Raw genomic sequence first — 17,500 nt, 5'->3', positions numbered from 1 at the left:
ACCAGAGAGGATGTTACCATAGCCAACTGTGCGGTTGTTTGGAAGGTTTTTGCATGTCAGTAGTTAGATTGTTAGCCAACTGTGCTTTTGAACAGAAGCATTCTGTATTAGCTGGAGGTTCTTTAGGGATTCGTTGCTTCATCCAGACAGGAGAGCATTGCAGTAGTCAAAGTAATAAATGCATGGATTACTTTTCTGCATCTATAAGGGATAGGACTTTTCTGATTTTGACAATATTGAAAATAAATTAGGGCCCATTGCTAATTTAATTCCATGAGCAGGATCCTAAGTGCAAAGATGGGTGGGTCAGCTTAACGCTCCCACACGCCACACGCTAACATAAAGGGGTCATCTCAACGCTTCCACACAACACACGCAAACATGGGTGGGTCAGCACAATGCGCGGATACGGCACATGCTAACATGGGCGGATCAGCTCAATACTCCCACACGCCACACCCCACACAATAACACGAGTGGGTCAGCTTAACGCTCCCACACGCCACATGATAACATGGGTGGGTCAGCACAACGCTCCTACACACCACACGATAGCCCTAGAAATACCCTTGCTCATCAATGACGTCAGGGCCCTATGTGATCAAGAGAACAAAGATGACTGTTTGCCTAGTTGCTATAGTTACAGTGGAATAGACATGACCTGATACGACCAAGTTCTGAAGGCCACTCCATGTTGCTAGGGTTACCGGACAGGGCACACCTACCGGCACCCTGTGGTCAAGGAGTTGCCACGGAGCCGAAGTGCAGTGGAGATTCCCGCCACCGTAACCTCCAGGGACCCCGACATGGAGGCGGTGTTTCCATGGAGACCAGTTGAGGGATTGGATCGACAGCAACAAGACAGAACGCTGTGGCTCACCTCACCCAACAGCTACCTGAAGCTTACTGTGCCACAGACATCTCGCACCACGGTAGTCTACCACCCAGAAATGTGTATGTGTGCCAGTGTGTGTGTGTGTATGCTGATGTGTGTGTCTCTGTGTGTGTATGCTGGTGTGTGTGTGTATGCGCGTGTTTGTGTGTGTCCTGGTAGTGGAAGAGAGCTGAGGACTCCAGCAGCTGCAGAGGTACCCCCATCCGCATCATCCACCCCAACCAGTTTGTGCCCCTGAACACCAACCCCTCTGAGGTTCTTCAGATCAGGACCAAGGTGAGCAGCGACAATTTCAGCTTCTTAGAAATGGAGTGTGTGTGTGTGCTGATGTGTGTGTGTGTGTGGGCAGATGTGTGTCTGTGTGTGCTGATTTGGTTGTGTTAAGATCCGAGAGCAGCACTGGGTTGAGGTTATGACAGCAGGACCCCAATCTCAGCTTCTTAGAAATCGATTGTGTGTGTGTGTGTTTGTCGATCTGTGTGTGTGTGTGTGTGTGTGTGTGTGTGTGTGTGTGTGTGTGTGTGCTGATGTGTGTGTGTGTGTGCTGATGTGTGTGTGTGTGTGTATGTGTGTCTGTGTGCTGATGTGTGTGTGTGTGTGTGCTGATGTGTGTGTGTGTGTGTGTGTGTGTGTGTGTGTGTGTGTGTGTGTGTGTGTGTGTGTCTGTGTCTGTGTGCTGATGTGTGTGTGTTTAGATCCGAGAGCAGCACTGGGTTGAGGTTATGACAGCAGGACCCCAATCTCAGCTGCTGGCTGGAGTGCCGCCTGACCAGAAGCCCGGTCCGGTGAGTTACCCGGGTCATTATTCAGAACCAACCCCAGTCATCACATGTCTGTAATGATGTGTATAGGTCCGTGACATCATGTAATATGGGGTACAGGTCAGTGTTGTCATGTTACTATAGTGATATGAGGTACGTGTCAATGTTGTCATGTTACTATAGTGATATGGGGTACTGGTCAGTGTTGTCATGTTACTATAGTGATATGAGGTAAGTGTCAATGTTGTCATGTTACTATAGTGATATGGGGTACAGGTCAGTCTTGTCATGTTACTATAGAGATATGGGGTACAGGTTAGTGATGTCACATTGCATATGTGACATGCTGTTTCCCCAAAGGCTTTCATTTATGAGGATGAGCTGGACGAACCCCTCCCACCAAACCCCTTCAGCCAATCAGAAGCTGACCTGGAAGAATACAAAAGCCTAGTAGAGCAGCATCAAAGTCAGCAAGGTATAAGCAAAAACACACACACACACACACTTAGTGATTGTGCTGTCTGCTGTGTAGATGGTGATGATTGAACTGTATGTACACACACCCACACACACACACACACACACACACACACACACACACACACACACACACACACACACACACACACACACACACACACACACACACACACACACACACACACACACACACACACACACACACACACACACACACACACACACACACACACACACACACACTCAGTGATTGTGCTGTCCACTATGTAGATGGCGATGATGCAACTGAAGCAGAAGAGATCAGCACATTTGAAGGATCAACCCTGTCTCTCTCTCTTTCTCCACTCTATAGCCCTGTGAAGGAGGGTAAGATACACACACACCTATCTACCTCTCTCTCTCTCTCTCTCCACTCTATAGCCCTGTGAAGGAGGGTAAGATACACACACACCTATCTACCTCTCTCTCTCTCTCCACTCTATAGCCCTGTGAAGGAGGGTAAGACACACACACACCTCTCTCTCTCTCTCTCTCTCTCTCTCTCTCTCTCTCTCTCTCGCCCTGTGAAGGACGGTAAGACACAAACACACCTGTCTCTTTCTCTCTCTCTGTCCACTCTATAGCCCTTTGGAGGAGGCTAAGACACACACACACCTGTTCTTTATACTTGCTTACAGTAAGACTTACACCTCTCTGTGACTGGCTCTTTTACCCACACACCCTGTAACCCTACAGATTATATACCACACACACACAGTCACACGTGGTTGATATAGGTGGAGAGAGATGGCAGCACTTGGCTTGTTAGCAAGAGCTCTTGAATAGCCGATTAGCTCAGAGATTCGACAGACAACTGAACACATATATCCACACTGATACTTTATTCTGCAGTACTTAACACTGGCCATACAATGGCAGGTCTCCACGGCACTGCATTCACCCATCATCCATGAGCAGGTCTCCACTGCATTCACCCATCATCCATGAGCAGGTCTCCACTGCATTCACCCATCATCCATGAGCAGGTCTCCACTGCATTCACCCATCATCCATGAGCAGGTCTCCACTGCATTCACCCATCATCCATGAGCAGGTCTCTATGGCACTGCATTCACCCATCATCCATGAGCAGGTCTCTATGGCACTGCATTCACCCATCATCCATGAGCAGGTCTCTACGGCATTCACCCATCATCCATGAGCAGGTCTCTATGGCACTGCATTCACCCATCATCCATGAGCAGGTCTCTATGGCACTGCATTCACCCATCATCCATGAGCAGGTCTCCAATGCATTCACCCATCATCCATGAGCAGGTCTCTATGGCACTGCATTCACCCATCATCCATGAGCAGGTCTCTATGGCACTGCATTCACCCATCATCCATGAGCAGGTCTCTATGGCACTGCATTCACCCATCATCCATGAGCAGGTCTCTATGGCACTGCATTCACCCATCATCTATGAGCAGCAGCACACAGGAAACCACCTTGTTACTAAGGGGAGTTCTCTCTCTCTTGTGGACGTCTGCAGTACATCACAACAAAACAAAGGCATCACCTTATGGAACTGTATGGCATTGCAGTTATACCACATTTACTAGACTCTGACTGTTACAACTGTACACACTGGTTACAGTACAGCCTATCTGTTTGCAGTTATAGAATGACAGTAACAGTATGATAGTCTGTTTGCAGTTATAGAATGACAGTAACAGTAATACAGCCTGTCTGCCTGCCAGCCTGCCAGCCTGCCATTGCTAACACTTCGAACCAGTACTTCAGACACACGGGATCAGACGCTGCTGAAGTGACACCGATTCAGTTTGACTGTCATGGCAACCCCCATAGTCAGCACTTTTTAACCCCTTAGTTTCTAACATTGAAGATTTCCTAGAAAATCCCCAACTGACTCTATTATCCTGTCTGTAATGAATTGCTCTACTGTGCTTAAGCTTATCTGATAAATTATTTTGTTTGGGTGTTTAGCTTTTAACTCAGCTGTTTAATATTCAATATTATTTAGTTTGGGTGCTTAGCCTTTTACTCAGCTAATTCAAATGTTACATTATTTTGTCTGGCTGTTTTAGCCTTTAGCTCAGCTAATTAATATTCTTTTGTAAATGTAACATGTAGTACTTGTGCATGTGGGTCTCACAGTGATTGTGTGTGCAAGTGTCATTGAGAATGAACAGATTTTTTTAGTACCTCTACAGATGTTGTATTTATTGTGTGTATTGTGTTGTAGAGGGAATGCCACCTCTTGCAGACCTTCAACATGACCTTAGTGAGTGCCTCGCAAACCTCAGCGTCACCATGGACCTGGAAGTCACCATCGCCGAGCCAACACTACAGCCCCCAGAGAGTGACCAGCTGGCACCCACCGCCCCCACTGCCACATACCCAACACCCCCCACCGCTACATCCCCAACACCCCCCACTGCCACATCCCCAACACCCCCCACTGCCACATCCCCAACACCCCACACTGCCACATCCCCAACCACACCCCCCACTTCCAGCCCCCCCAATGCCAGCCCCTCCAATGCCACCCCCCTCACTGCCAACCAACCCGAGGCATCCAGGAGGAAGAAGAAGTTCCTTCCGTCCTTCTTCAGGAGGAGGAACAAGAAGAAAGGGGGAGATGGCTGACAGGAAATCACAAACAACTCTTAACATTGTGAAGAGTCAGACCATCCCGCCCAAAATACACACACACTTACAAACAAACAATGTAACGGACCCCATCCCTTCCACACACTCAACCCTACACACACACACACACAACCAACAAACAAGCAATCAATCCTACGTTCATATGCCCGTAGTCATAGGTCGTTATGGAAGACATACATCTATGTTATTTTTACATAACCTTCTTTAGCACACCTTTATTTGTAAGATATGTTTGAGTGATGAGTGTTTGTGAATCGCAGAGATGGGTAATACTGATGTTGGGTGGATTTAGAGCGCATTCAGTGTATTCAGTCCCATCACATTGGCATAAGTATTCCAAAGCTTTACTCAGTCCTTAGTCAAAGCACCTTTCACAGCCATTACAGCCTCAAGTCTTCTTGAGTGTGACACAACAAACTTTGCAAACAGTTCCTTCAACCTCATAGCTTGGTTTGTGTTCAATCATTTGATTGTGACACAGGTGGAGTCCATCAAGGTGTAGAAACATCTCAAAGATGATGAAGAGAAATGGGAGGTACCCAAGCAAAATTTCAAGTGTCAGAGCAAAGGTCATAGCGAAGGGTTTGAATACTTGTCAATGTGCTATTTCAGTTCTTCCTTTTTAATACAATTGGAAATATTTCTACACATCCTGTTTTCGCTCTCATTATGGGGGGGGGGGGGGGTAATTTAAACGATGTTAGCAAAACAGTGAAGGGTCTAAATACTATCTGAATGCACTCAGAATAATACAGTTTTTTTGGTGCTTAATACTGACGTTAAATTAGTTTAGTTTGTGGTTAATAATGTGTTTAGTTTTGGTTTAGTGGAGCTGGAGTAAAGTAAAAAATAATACTGTTTTAGTAGAAGGTTGGGTATCTGTAATGATGCTAGTAGGGATTGGATGTGACTGAGCTGGGTTTCAGCTATTTTGTTTTTACACAATATTCGTGTTACAAAAACTACGTGATGTCCGTGTGTGTGTTAGTGAATAAGTGAGAGTGTGTGAGAGAGAGAGAGAGAGAGAGAAAGCGAGAGAGAGAGAGATGTAGCTAGATTACAGAATAGCAATTAGCATTAGAGGGTTGAGCTATGCTTATACTGTTAAATTCTCCAATACTCATTGTGTGTTCTTGGATGTTTATTCTTTATTTTGAACTACACAGTTACAAAAAAAGTATATTTACACTCTTAGCGTAGTATATAAATTAAATAAAGTATATAAACACTCTTAGTGTACTACACATATTAAAATTAGTATTACCTGCGTTGAGTTGACAGCACAGTTCCACATTGGACTGGAATCAACAACCTCAGATGTGGGAGGCAGGCGTGCTAGTAAAACTGAAACGCACAAAACAGCGACCTCTAGTGGCTGTTGTGAGGTTTTGTATTCACACAGCAAATTCAACCTAAACCTGAGCTGTTGGTTAAACCAGAGGTGCTGATGACAGCAGTGTGGCTCAAGATACCAGATGACTCAATCCCTAACATGCAAGTTTAGAAAGTAAGCCTGTAGTCAGGACAGTGTTTTTAAAATTGTGTCTCAAATAGTTCTGCAGCTTTCCTCTTAGTACTTATTGTTAGGTAAAACATTCACTCAAGTTACCTGGGGACTCCGGAGTTGCATATAAGTATATTTATTCAACAACAACAACAAGCTTGTCGGGCTCATCAGGTGAGGTCAGAGAGAGGCAGGGGCCCCCTCTCAGAGAGAGAGAGCGAGAGAGATAGAGAACCGGGCTCACTCCTTGGATGCAGCAGACAGAGACACAATTTCACAAACATTGCCAAGGTTTATATTGAAAATGTTAGCATTCTCTGACACCAAAAGTTTGTCAGCAGGGATAACCACGTGGTGGGTCTCACTTCAGAGGTTATTATGCTTTTGGCAATGTAATGCATCAGCAAGGCAGAAAAAAAGGAATATTAGTTCTTCCTATCAGCCCTTGCTTACACACACACACACAAACAGAGAAGGTACACTTTTAAGCACATACATAGAGTTAGAAACGTCAGCATCTAAGAAGAGACAGAAACGTTTCAGCTCACAAAGGCATATGATTAACACACATACATACTTGATTAAAGTCAGAGTTTCACATTTCTTTAACATCAATAGTAAAAGTCTTGGCTGTATAGTCTGTTTATTAATAGCCTTAGTAATTTGGTGGTTTTTGAGTTTCAGGGGTGTTGTTAAAGTAGCTGGCATGCCGTACCATGCCGGATAGCCTTGTCAAAATGTCTTAACCAATTGACCCAATAATGTGCCTGAAGGTTTCAGTAAAGGTCAGTTGCTTTAGTGTGCATTGCCATAACATTGCTACTAGCTGAGGATTCAAAGCCATGACATTATTTATAAAATATGCTACTTGGGTCATAATACGTATTCAGCCCCCAGATGACATTTAATAAGGATTTAATGGTATTACCTTTACTGAATCTTTAAATGTGCTGTTATGTTGGTACACATTTGAAAGGGACTGATTTTTAAGACTATTACCAGTAGAAAAGGTGTGTACAGGTGTTGAGAAGAGCCTAGGGATGGTGTTGTCCTCGCCTTCAGCCCAACTCAGCTAAGGGCTAAAGGTTAAGGGTTAGATCAGACAGAGCAATTGCCCTTCCCAGTGTCAGTGTGAAATAAAGTAAATGTTGAGGTAATGGTGGTTTGTTTGTGTTTTTAGTGGATGAAGTTAAAACACACTCACAGAAGGCCTGTCCACTACACCAAGGACAGACCCGACACACGCACACACAGACAGTAACAAACACATGAACACAAACAAAACACATATAAATACAAACACACACATATAAACACAAACACATGAACACAAACAAAACACATGAATACAAACACAAACAGAACACATATAAACACACAGACACACATAAACACAAACACACACACATAAACACCTCATAAACACACACACTCAAAAACACAGCAAGGAACCTACATAACCACAAGACAGTCCTGCATCTTCAAAATCATTTATTGTGCCAGATGTAAATATACAAAAACCAAAACAGAAGAGGACACCTAAGGCGCAAATAAAATGGTCATTATTACACTTACAGGTAAACACATGTGTACGCGCACACACACACACACACACACACACACACACACACACACATTATCATACATATGCACCAATGAACTTCCAAACATGTCAACAGTCTCTCCCTCAAACACACTGGAACACACACACGAAGACAGACGCAATCACTGGGGCATGAGGTGCCTGACGTTGTATTTAGAGCTGTCGTTGTACTGAGTCATGGGCTTGTCAGCAATCCCACAGGTCCCCACGCCGACCTTCCCATTCACACTCTCGGGAGACGCGAAGATGCTGCGCTTGACCTGCAACACACACGCACAGAAACACAGAACTCCACTTTAATAAACGCCTGACGTGATGGGAGTGAGAATATGAAAATGTATTTGTTCATGTAGAAAGAGAGGAGAGTGCGTACATCAAACTATAATGTTTGAATGGCAAGTCCCTGTTGTCACAGCCATGTTATTTGGTGTTATTTGTGTTATGTTATGTGTGTGTGTATGTTTTGTGGTATGAGTAACCTAGCGTTATGACTAACCTGGCCCTTCTTGTTCTTGTTGTAGGCCTTGTTGTTAAACTGCTGCCACTTGCTCTTCTGTTGTTCGCGCTCCGTTTCAATCTCCTTCAGCCGCTGCACCTTCTTCTGGGCCTTCTTCTTCTTGTACTCTCTCTGCTCCTGAATCATCTCCCTCCTACACACACACACATATATTACCAACACAGGCAGACACAAACACACACTTGGCTTTGCTATTTTTTGTGAGTGTGTATGTACAATACATTGGAGTTTATTAATGTGCGTGTGTATTATGTGAATATGCGTGCACGAGGTAAGTGTATACGATATGTGTGTGTGTATGTGTGTGTGTGTTAGGGGGGGGGTTTCATCAGATCATCACCTTGTAATGTTCATTAAACCACTTCTACAACTCTATCTGACAAGACTACAACAGAATCAGTGACGTGCAGTCAGGGTAGGCAAGGTAGGCACTGCCTACCCTGACAAAATTCAAACGTAAAAATGTTAATTCAATAATTTTATTTAATAAACTTGTATTTGTATTTGTACCGAGTATTCTTGTGTTTTATATATGCAATATATACGTTATTTCAATTGTTTAGACGTTACGATGACAATTGTATCAGTTACGCAACATCAAATACAAAAAACCGGCAGAATAAGCAGTGCCTTTACTGTCCATTCATTGTGAACGGCAGCAAAAAACTAATGTGGCGCATGCGCACTTCGATCCTGTATTCTTTAACATCTACGCCGAAAGGCACAACTCTGCTGTGCCTTTGTACGTAAATATGTTATGCCAGTAATCATCTACGCTACGTATCAAACATGGACCAATCGAAATCGAGATATTACTGGACATTTGCGCAGCTGACGTCATTACACCGGCTACACGTAATCCCCGCGAAACACAAAAGTTAAAATGACAGCAGCGACATCTACCGATATTTTAGAGCTAAGAAATTTCTCTAAACTCAACTTTACTAGTAAAAATGAGCTACTGGCAAAAGGGAGGCCTATGCCAACACTTGATGCTCTCTTGCAGAAAAAGGGACCGAAAATTGTTCGCTCGTTTCAAACGGATTGGTACGAGAAAAAGGATTGGCTTTGTGGCTGTGCCACCAGTCAGCGGCTGTTCTGCCATCCCTGCCTGCTTTTTTCATCCAGTCAGACTGTTTGGACTGCAACGGGATACTGTGATTTAAACAACCTGCCCGCAGCTTTAACTAAGCATGAAAAGTCATCAGCTCACATTCAGTGTCAGATTATGCTGAAAACCTTCGGCAATTCACGGATCGACCTTGCACTTGACGAGCAGAGGAGGCTGAATATAACCTGCCACAATGAAAAGGTGAGGGAAAACCGGGAGGTGTTGAAGGATCTGATAAATGCGACCTGCTTCCTTGCAAAGCAAGAACTTTCTTTTCGTGGCAATGATGAGAGCACTAGCTCTTGCAATAGGGGAAATTACATTGAGTTACTCGATGTCATAGCTGAGAAAGACGAGAGGTTGGCTAGACATCTACGTACATCTACTGTGTTTTCTGGAACATCTAACAGAATACAGAATGATCTGATCGACTCAGTGGCAGACGTGCTCCTCGCTGACATTAGGAGTGACATCGATGCGGCCCCTTTTGTTGCTGTGGAGGTGGATGAGTCCACTGATGTGACAAATAAAGCCCAAATATCTGTTGTTGTACGTTATGTATGTGAAGGCAAAGTAAAGGAAGCCTTTCTTGGTTTTGATGATGTGAGCAACGACCGGAGAGCAGCAGCCATTTCGCAGTATGTATTGGGCTCGTTAGAGAAATACAACTGCTGCGATAAACTGGTTGCACAGACGTATGATGGAGCCTCTGTCATGGCCTCAGAGCTAAATGGGGTGCAGGCAAAAATTAAAGAGAAGGTGCCCGAAGCTATATTCACTCATTGCTATGCGCACAAGTTAAATTTGGTTCTAGCCCAATCCGCCAAATGCATCCCCGAGTGCAGAACCTTTTTCAAGACTGCTGAGGGACTTTCTGCCTTTTTTGGCAAATCGTCCAAACGCACCCATCACTTGGATGAGACTGTCAAACGCCGCATCCCGAGAGCAGCAGCAACCAGGTGGAGTTCAAATTCAAGGCTGGTCCAAAGGATTTTATTTCACCTCCCAGATCTACGTGCCATGTTTACAGGAATCGGCGACAATCCCGACAACTGGGACGGAGAAACATTGGCAATGGCTGCTGGGTTTGAGTTGTGGCTAGGAAAACGGTCAACCTGTTTCTTACTGATGGCTTTTGAAGGGATCTTCAATGACACCGATGCCCTCTTTAGCATCCTTCAGTCCAAAACCATGGATATCGGATTCTGCTGTAATCGCATCAGAGACACAATGAAAGTGTTGGACAGCAAGCGACAGGATTTTGACCATTTCCATGCACACTTTGAGGAAAGATCTGATGAGATGCAACTCGTTCATCGCGAGACACGAGATGGGCTGTCAACCAAAGCAGAACGAGCTCGCATCTACTACTGCATTCTGGACAACGTCAATGTTCAGATGAAGACCAGGTTCGTCGATCACTTTTCTGATCTGGATTTCATTGGACTGGTAGATTGCAACAGGTTTGAGGAGATGTTGCGCCAGTTTGATGAGAGCAAACTGGAGAAGCTGTCAAAGTATGCCAGGTACTTTGACTTCGTCAGGCTGAAAAGTGATCTTGTGGGGTTGTATGGCTCACAAGAACTAAGGGGCAAATCACCAACACAGTTGCTTGACTTTTTAAAAAATTACGACCTGGAAGCAACAGTTCCTGAAGCAACAAAGTTGCTGCAACTGGTGTTGACAATACCAGCCACTACAGCTTCGGTGGAGCGCACGTTTTCCACACTGAAACGCATCAAGACGTACAGTCGGAACCGGACCGGACAAGCACGTCTTTCAGCCCTGGCCATTCTGTCCATCGAGAGCCAGAGACTGTGCCAACTGAAGGCCCGTAAAGAGGTCTTTTACAACGCTGTGATCGACGCCTTCACGAGGAAAGAGCGGCGGATGGATTTTATCTACCGATAGGTGAGTCAGAAACTATTTTGGGCTTAATTTTTAATTGATAAGTGTGGTTGAATTAATGTCGACTGCAAGCCATTTGCCTTCATGTTCTCATTGTTGCTGACTGGCAAACATAATTGGCCGCTGTGCAATAATTAAGGATACAGTGGTATATTCTGATGATGGATGTGTGTGTGTGTGTGTGTGTGTGTGTGCGTGGGAGAGTGAGAGTAATAGACGATATGTCATCCTGATTTGATTTTTATTTATTTATGCAGGGGCGGAGTGGGACACAAAAATCCCGGACAATTCTGACTGCCCCGGCCCACAACGAGCCCGCAACTGGCCCAACCCATCCCCTGCACCTCCCATATATCAAATACATGTAGCAAGGTTAAAGTTTAAAAAAGCAACTTGATTTAGTTAATAAATATGTAAATATGTTATATGTTAAAATTGTATTGTAAATGTGTTTAATGTGTTATATGGAATCTATTTGTTATCTAAAACAACTCGTTTTTTCTACAATTTTATAAAACAAACCGGCATTTCAACTCATTCGATGGTCTGAGGTGTGTTTATTATATTAATATTTCCTTTGTTTAACTATTTTACAGCGATACATGACTAGAATGACTTTAGTTTTAACTCATTGGGCCGCTCATGAACTTCACACGGCTGCGCAGGGCAGTCTGCACTGCAATTTTCCGATCGTCCCGATGGACACTCCGCCCCTGTATTTATCGATCGACTTTGTGTGTGCCGCGCTTGTGCATAGCCTACTGTTGTCACGTAGCCTATTAGCCTTAACAATAAATGAGGTAATCTGGCTTTCATAACTCAGTGCCTACCCACTTACAGACTTCACCGCACGTCACTGAACAGAATTGATGTCAAAACTACCAGGCGCACTCGACTCAGCTCTTACTCCTGGCACTGAAGGTGGGACAAGCACATTCCCCCATGAATCCTTCACAGCCACTGACCTCAACGACCTCCTCATCTAAATCATTAACGTGCCGCATCCCTACAAAACTACTTAAACACGCACTGTCCTAATTAAACAAGACACTAATTAAAGTAATGAACAATAAAGAATACGTTCCACAATCATTCAAAATATCAGTGATTGAATCATCTTTCAAAAAACCTAATCTTGATCCTGATAACCTGGCTAACTATAGGCCAATATCCAACCACCCTTTCTCGTCAAAAACACTCACTACCTTTCCACATAAAAACAATATCAAAGAGACTTCCAATCTGGCTTTAAAGCCCATCACAGCACTGAAATGGCCTTAGCTATGAATGAGATAATTATTGCATCTGAAAGACAAAAAAGAATGGATAACTAACAACGTCCTGCTGCTTAATAAAGATAAAACAGAAGTTATGCTTGTAGGCCCAAAACAATTGAGAACAACATTATCAAGCCATCTACCTACACTCAATCACATCTCATTAACATTCAACAGTAGCATAAAAAAATCTCCAAAACACCAAAATCTTATCCCTCTCTCATATCTCACCTGTACTTGCCTCTTTGTACGGGCTCTCTGTCAAAAGTAGATTTTTTTTCAAAGTACTCTTTCTAACATACAAAGCCCTTAACGGCCTAGCTTCAAATAACCTCAAGGAATTAGTTGCCAACTACTGCCCACCAAGGCCACTTTGTTCCTAGAGTGCAGGTCTTCTTGTAATTCCAAGAATACCTACTAAGCTGTTCTACAATACTTGAATTCTCTCTTCCCATTTTATCCACTTTTGTTGGAAATACCTGCTCTTGGATTTGCTCTCGTCCTCTGGTCCGTGGCCCTCGTGAGGCTGTTTGAGCCCGCTTAGTGGCACTACCTCTGCGTTGCCATAGCCGGCAAAGGTGACCGCCGCCGTACCATTTTCCACATCCACCTCCTCCAGCTCAGCCTCATACCACCTACACACACACACACACACACACACACGCAGGCACAAAGACAAACACACACACACACACACAAAGACACACACACAGACAGACAGACACACACAAGTTAGAGCAAAAGATCCATCCAAAGACCAACACTGCTGACCTGACAGACCACTCACAAAAATGAGTCCAACATTCATCATAGATCATCATCATCACTTTCTCCATACACACACACACACACACTCACTGTCCATCCTGGCTCCACACTGCCATACACTTGTCCCCGACACTCCAGCTGACATTCTGTATCTTGGCTTCAGAGCTGTTTGTGCTGGAACCTCCTTCAGCTGGTTGGGAGCTGAGCAGGTCTTTAGTCAGCTCGATGACCTCCTACACACACATTTACACACACACACACATTTACACACACACACACACATTTACACACACAAACACACACACACAGTTAGCAGTAATACTCAATGCAGGTCTTTTAGTCAGTTTGATCACTTCCTGCGCGCACACACACACACAGGTCTACCGCGCACAAACACACACATCCAGGTCTTTAGTCAACTCAATCAACTCCTACACACAGAGACACACGCAGCATTTTAAGTCAATGCGTGTGTGTGTATGTGTGTGTGTGTGTGTGTATGTATGTATGTACCTGCAGGTCTTTCTGTAGCTTGAGCAGATCCTCATTCTCGGTGTCAGTGCTCAGGGCGGCCTCCACCTGCTGCAGTTGGGCCTTGTAGCTGTTGAGCTGTTTCATCAGGTCCTCTGACATCTACGCACGCACGCACACACACACACAGACACACACACACACACACACAAGCACAACCACAACCACAGAGACAGACAAACACATGGTGCAAAGTCAGGAAAGAAATTACTTAGAGACCAATGCTAAGAATGACTATGGAATATGTGATCATGTCCATTATTAAGGCATCCCCTCCTGCCAGTCCCAAACCCATCCATCCACACGCTCAAGAGCAAGCCTAATGGGACATGTGTCCTGTGCGTTTAACACTACCTCAGTCACAAATGTGAAGCCGCTCAAACAACAACGATCTCAAAACACATTCCCCCTGAACATAAACCCAGATGAACCCCTCAACCCTGGTTCCTAAAGCACACTGCTGTTGATAAACAGAAAGCAGCTCTATCATATGTAGAATTTGATGGACTAAGCAGAGGACAGCCATGAGAGCACACTACAACAGCTACGCTGTGTCCAGGTACAACCTCAAACGTTTTTCAGTTAACCTAATGATTCAAGGTCTCTCATGAATCGTTACTCCCAGGACAGGGGTTAATGTTAACTCACGCTATCAGTCACGCTTAATCCTCTCCAACCACATTAGCAACACAATAAACTGGTGAGCTAACAAGTTAACCATTCTTTCAGTATAAGCTACTTTTGCATATCTACAACTTGTAGGTCTAGGTAGCTTACGTAGGGTTAGTTAGCCTTTAGCCCCGTACTCAGATATTACAGCTGCTTAACACAGCTAGGATAGCTAACGTTACCGTAGTAGGAACAAGCCTTAGCTCACTATATTCACACAACTAAATGCATGAATTACTTCAAAGGTTAACTTCACAACTCGAATTAAGGAAAAAGATCCCCCGTTACGGCTAGCTGAAACTGCCAGTGGATACTCCCGTGGATGGGGGACGTACAGGCCGCGGCGTCTCCAACCTTAACGTAACGTTAATTTGTATGTTAGCTGCTACGGCTAACACTATCAGTTTCCATTATGATTTCAGTCAGTGCACTGAAAATGCTGCCGTTCAACTCACCTTAACGAAGTGGAAATACGCTAGGTTAGAAACTGTAGTAACTCTTATTCTTTTTCAAATTTCCCCATAAACGCTTCCTTTCAAATTAAGCTAAAGCGGAGATGTTTATGTTTGTGGCCTGTGTCGAGTCGTTCCGTTGGCATGAACTCCAGTGTCCAACTTCCTGTTTAACCAAGCACTAGTGCCACCCTGTGGCCTGGAGTCGAAACGGAGGGGTGCATTTATCTGAATAAAGCAACGTGTACGTAAAGTTGTATTAACAACAAGTTGTAAAACACGCATGAAATTCTGTTTGAATACGCTAAGCTAAGATGATTCCTAAATCCTCACACGTGGTCGTTCAAGCTGCTGTTTTAGTCTGCAGTGTTGTGTCACCGTGGACACTTGATGGCAAAGTGGTCAGCAAGCACTACAGTACAATTTGAAAAGAGATAAATTAAGAGAACAGCACGATTACGATAACGATTTTAATCGCGTTACCTGATTCATGGAATCAGTTGAATTTACATTTGTGTCTATATAAGATCTATAGAAGTAACTCTGCTAATCCTGTATTATATAGACCTTATACTTTTGTCTCCTCCAGACTTGATTACTGTAACGCACTCCTCATTGGGATCCCTGGCAAGAGCATAGAGACTGCAATACATCTAGAACAGCGCTGCCAGGATCCTGATGAGGGTGCGTAAACACGACCACATCACCCCCACCCTGAAAGCACTTCACTGGCTCCCAGTCCCACTCAGAATTGAGTTCAAGGTCTCCCTGCTCACCCACAAATGCCTATACGGACATGCTCCCCCCTACCTCAGGGAACTCCTCTCCCCCCAGACCTCCTCACGCTCCCTCCGTTCTGCATCTGCAAACACCCTTCAAGCCACCAGAACTAAGCTCTGCACCATGGGTGACCGGGCTTTCTCTTCTGCTGCCCCAAGGCTGAGGAATGCCCTCCCTGACCATCTCAGGGCCCCACAGTCTAAGACGTTTTTAAAAAAGGCCTAAAAACGTATCTTTTTTCAAAAGCTTTCTGCTAATTATGTTCTTTGTTGTTGTTTTTATGTGAATATGTAGCACTTTGAGATCTGTAGATGTAAAGTGCAATACAAATAACATGTATTATTATTTATTATTATTATTATTATCATTATTATTACTTTATATGCTTTTCATAAACATCAATTCTATACCCAAGATCTATAGAAGTAACTGCTAATCCTAACCCCAACTAGGCAAAGAGGGCTAGAAACGCTCACACCCCAAGTAACACCCCAAATAGAGAAGAAGATGAACACATACAAATCAATTTATTTAACAGAGTTTAAAAGTAAGCATGACCTACTTTTAAATAACTAAAGCATGACCACATCAAATACTTTAACATAACAATATAGATGTGGTTGAATCTGGTTTCTGTAACGGTGGGCATAAGGGTTTGTAGGTATGTGGGTGTGGTTGTGGGTGTACATGCATCACTGTGAGGTATTGCGCTCATGCTCCAACAGCCAGAGTTTGAGCTGGTCGCCATGGCCACCCATATAATGCCCCGCCCCCCCAGTGCTCAAACACACACGATGGCACGGAATCAGCAGGGGCACCTGTGGACACATGAAAACACACTCAGTGTTTGTGTGTCAGAGAGAAAGAGAGATTGTGTCTTTGTGTGTGTGAGAGAGAGCAATATTGTGTCTGTGTGTTTGTGAGAGAGAGAGATTGTGTGTGTGTGTGTGTGTGTTTGTGAGAGAGAGATTGTGTCTGTGTGTGTGTGTGTGAGAGAGAGAGATTGTGTGTGTGTGTCTGTGTGTGTGTGTGTGTGTGTGTGTGTGTGTGCTTACTGGGTTCTTACGCATGGCTCCACCTACAGCTCGTGCAGCTCTGGGTCTTCCAGCCAGTTGAGCGAGATGTGCATACGAAACTGTCTCACCCACACACACTCTGCTCTGCAGCGTACGCAACACACACGCTGTCCACGAACCTGAGAGACAAACCAAACATCACTGCAGCACCTATACCCACACACACACACACACACACCTGCATTTACATTTATTTAATTACAAAACACTTTTATCCAACAGCATCATTCAACTTAGGCAGATTACTACCCAGGCACCAGAAGATCGTCTAGGACAGCAACATGTAACTCCTTGTAGAATGGGGTGGGGGTAAGGGTTACCCTAGGGTTGAATGGGGGTTAGGGTTAAGGTAGCCCTAGGGTTTAATGGGGGTTAGGGTTAGGGTAACTTTAGGGTTGAATGGGGTGGTGTAGGCCTGGGCAATGAAACTAGAGCAATGTGTGTCATGATCAGACACTTCCTCTATAGCAACAAGAAATCTTTTTCATTAA

General features: G+C 44.3%; 3 protein-coding genes across 3 annotated transcripts in view; 1 reads left to right on the top strand and 2 right to left on the bottom strand.

The window, feature by feature from the left end:
- Positions 1–5,315, top strand: part of LOC308373559 (gamma-adducin-like) — a gene marked incomplete at both ends in the record, with an annotated part of 15,904 nt that extends 10,589 nt beyond the window's left edge. The window contains 8 exon segments of the mRNA XM_080849132.1: positions 702–932; positions 1,055–1,171; positions 1,591–1,680; positions 2,017–2,131; positions 2,407–2,502; positions 4,386–4,675; positions 4,677–4,817; positions 5,295–5,315. Of these exon segments, the coding sequence (XP_080705258.1) occupies positions 702–932; positions 1,055–1,171; positions 1,591–1,680; positions 2,017–2,131; positions 2,407–2,502; positions 4,386–4,675; positions 4,677–4,817; positions 5,295–5,315 (1,101 nt within the window).
- Positions 5,316–7,793: 2,478 nt separating this feature from the next.
- On the bottom strand, positions 7,794–15,291 carry smndc1 (survival motor neuron domain containing 1). Its single transcript, XM_080848756.1, has 6 exons — positions 15,157–15,291; positions 14,015–14,134; positions 13,592–13,734; positions 13,213–13,368; positions 8,417–8,570; positions 7,794–8,180 (listed from the first exon to the last, which is right to left on the bottom strand). The coding sequence occupies exons 2-6, from the start codon at positions 14,132–14,134 to the stop codon at positions 8,043–8,045; spliced, it is 711 nt and encodes a 236-aa protein (XP_080704882.1). The 5' UTR covers positions 15,157–15,291; the 3' UTR covers positions 7,794–8,042.
- A 1,334-nt stretch (positions 15,292–16,625) lies between these two features.
- The window catches only part of LOC308373102 (methylated-DNA--protein-cysteine methyltransferase-like), a gene marked incomplete at both ends in the record, with an annotated part of 3,567 nt that continues 2,692 nt past the window's right edge, over positions 16,626–17,500 (bottom strand). Inside the window, 2 exons of the mRNA XM_080848514.1 lie at positions 16,626–16,751; positions 16,989–17,128. Coding sequence (XP_080704640.1) covers positions 16,626–16,751; positions 16,989–17,128 — 266 coding nt within the window. The remainder of the gene's footprint in view (positions 16,752–16,988; positions 17,129–17,500) is intronic.

This window comes from Sprattus sprattus (genome assembly GCF_963457725.1).
Source record: "Sprattus sprattus genome assembly, chromosome: 12".
NCBI classification, from domain to species: domain Eukaryota; kingdom Metazoa; phylum Chordata; class Actinopteri; order Clupeiformes; family Clupeidae; genus Sprattus; species Sprattus sprattus.
The sequence above is the reverse complement of the archived record's forward strand: the minus strand, read 5'-3'. Positions and strand labels throughout refer to the sequence as shown.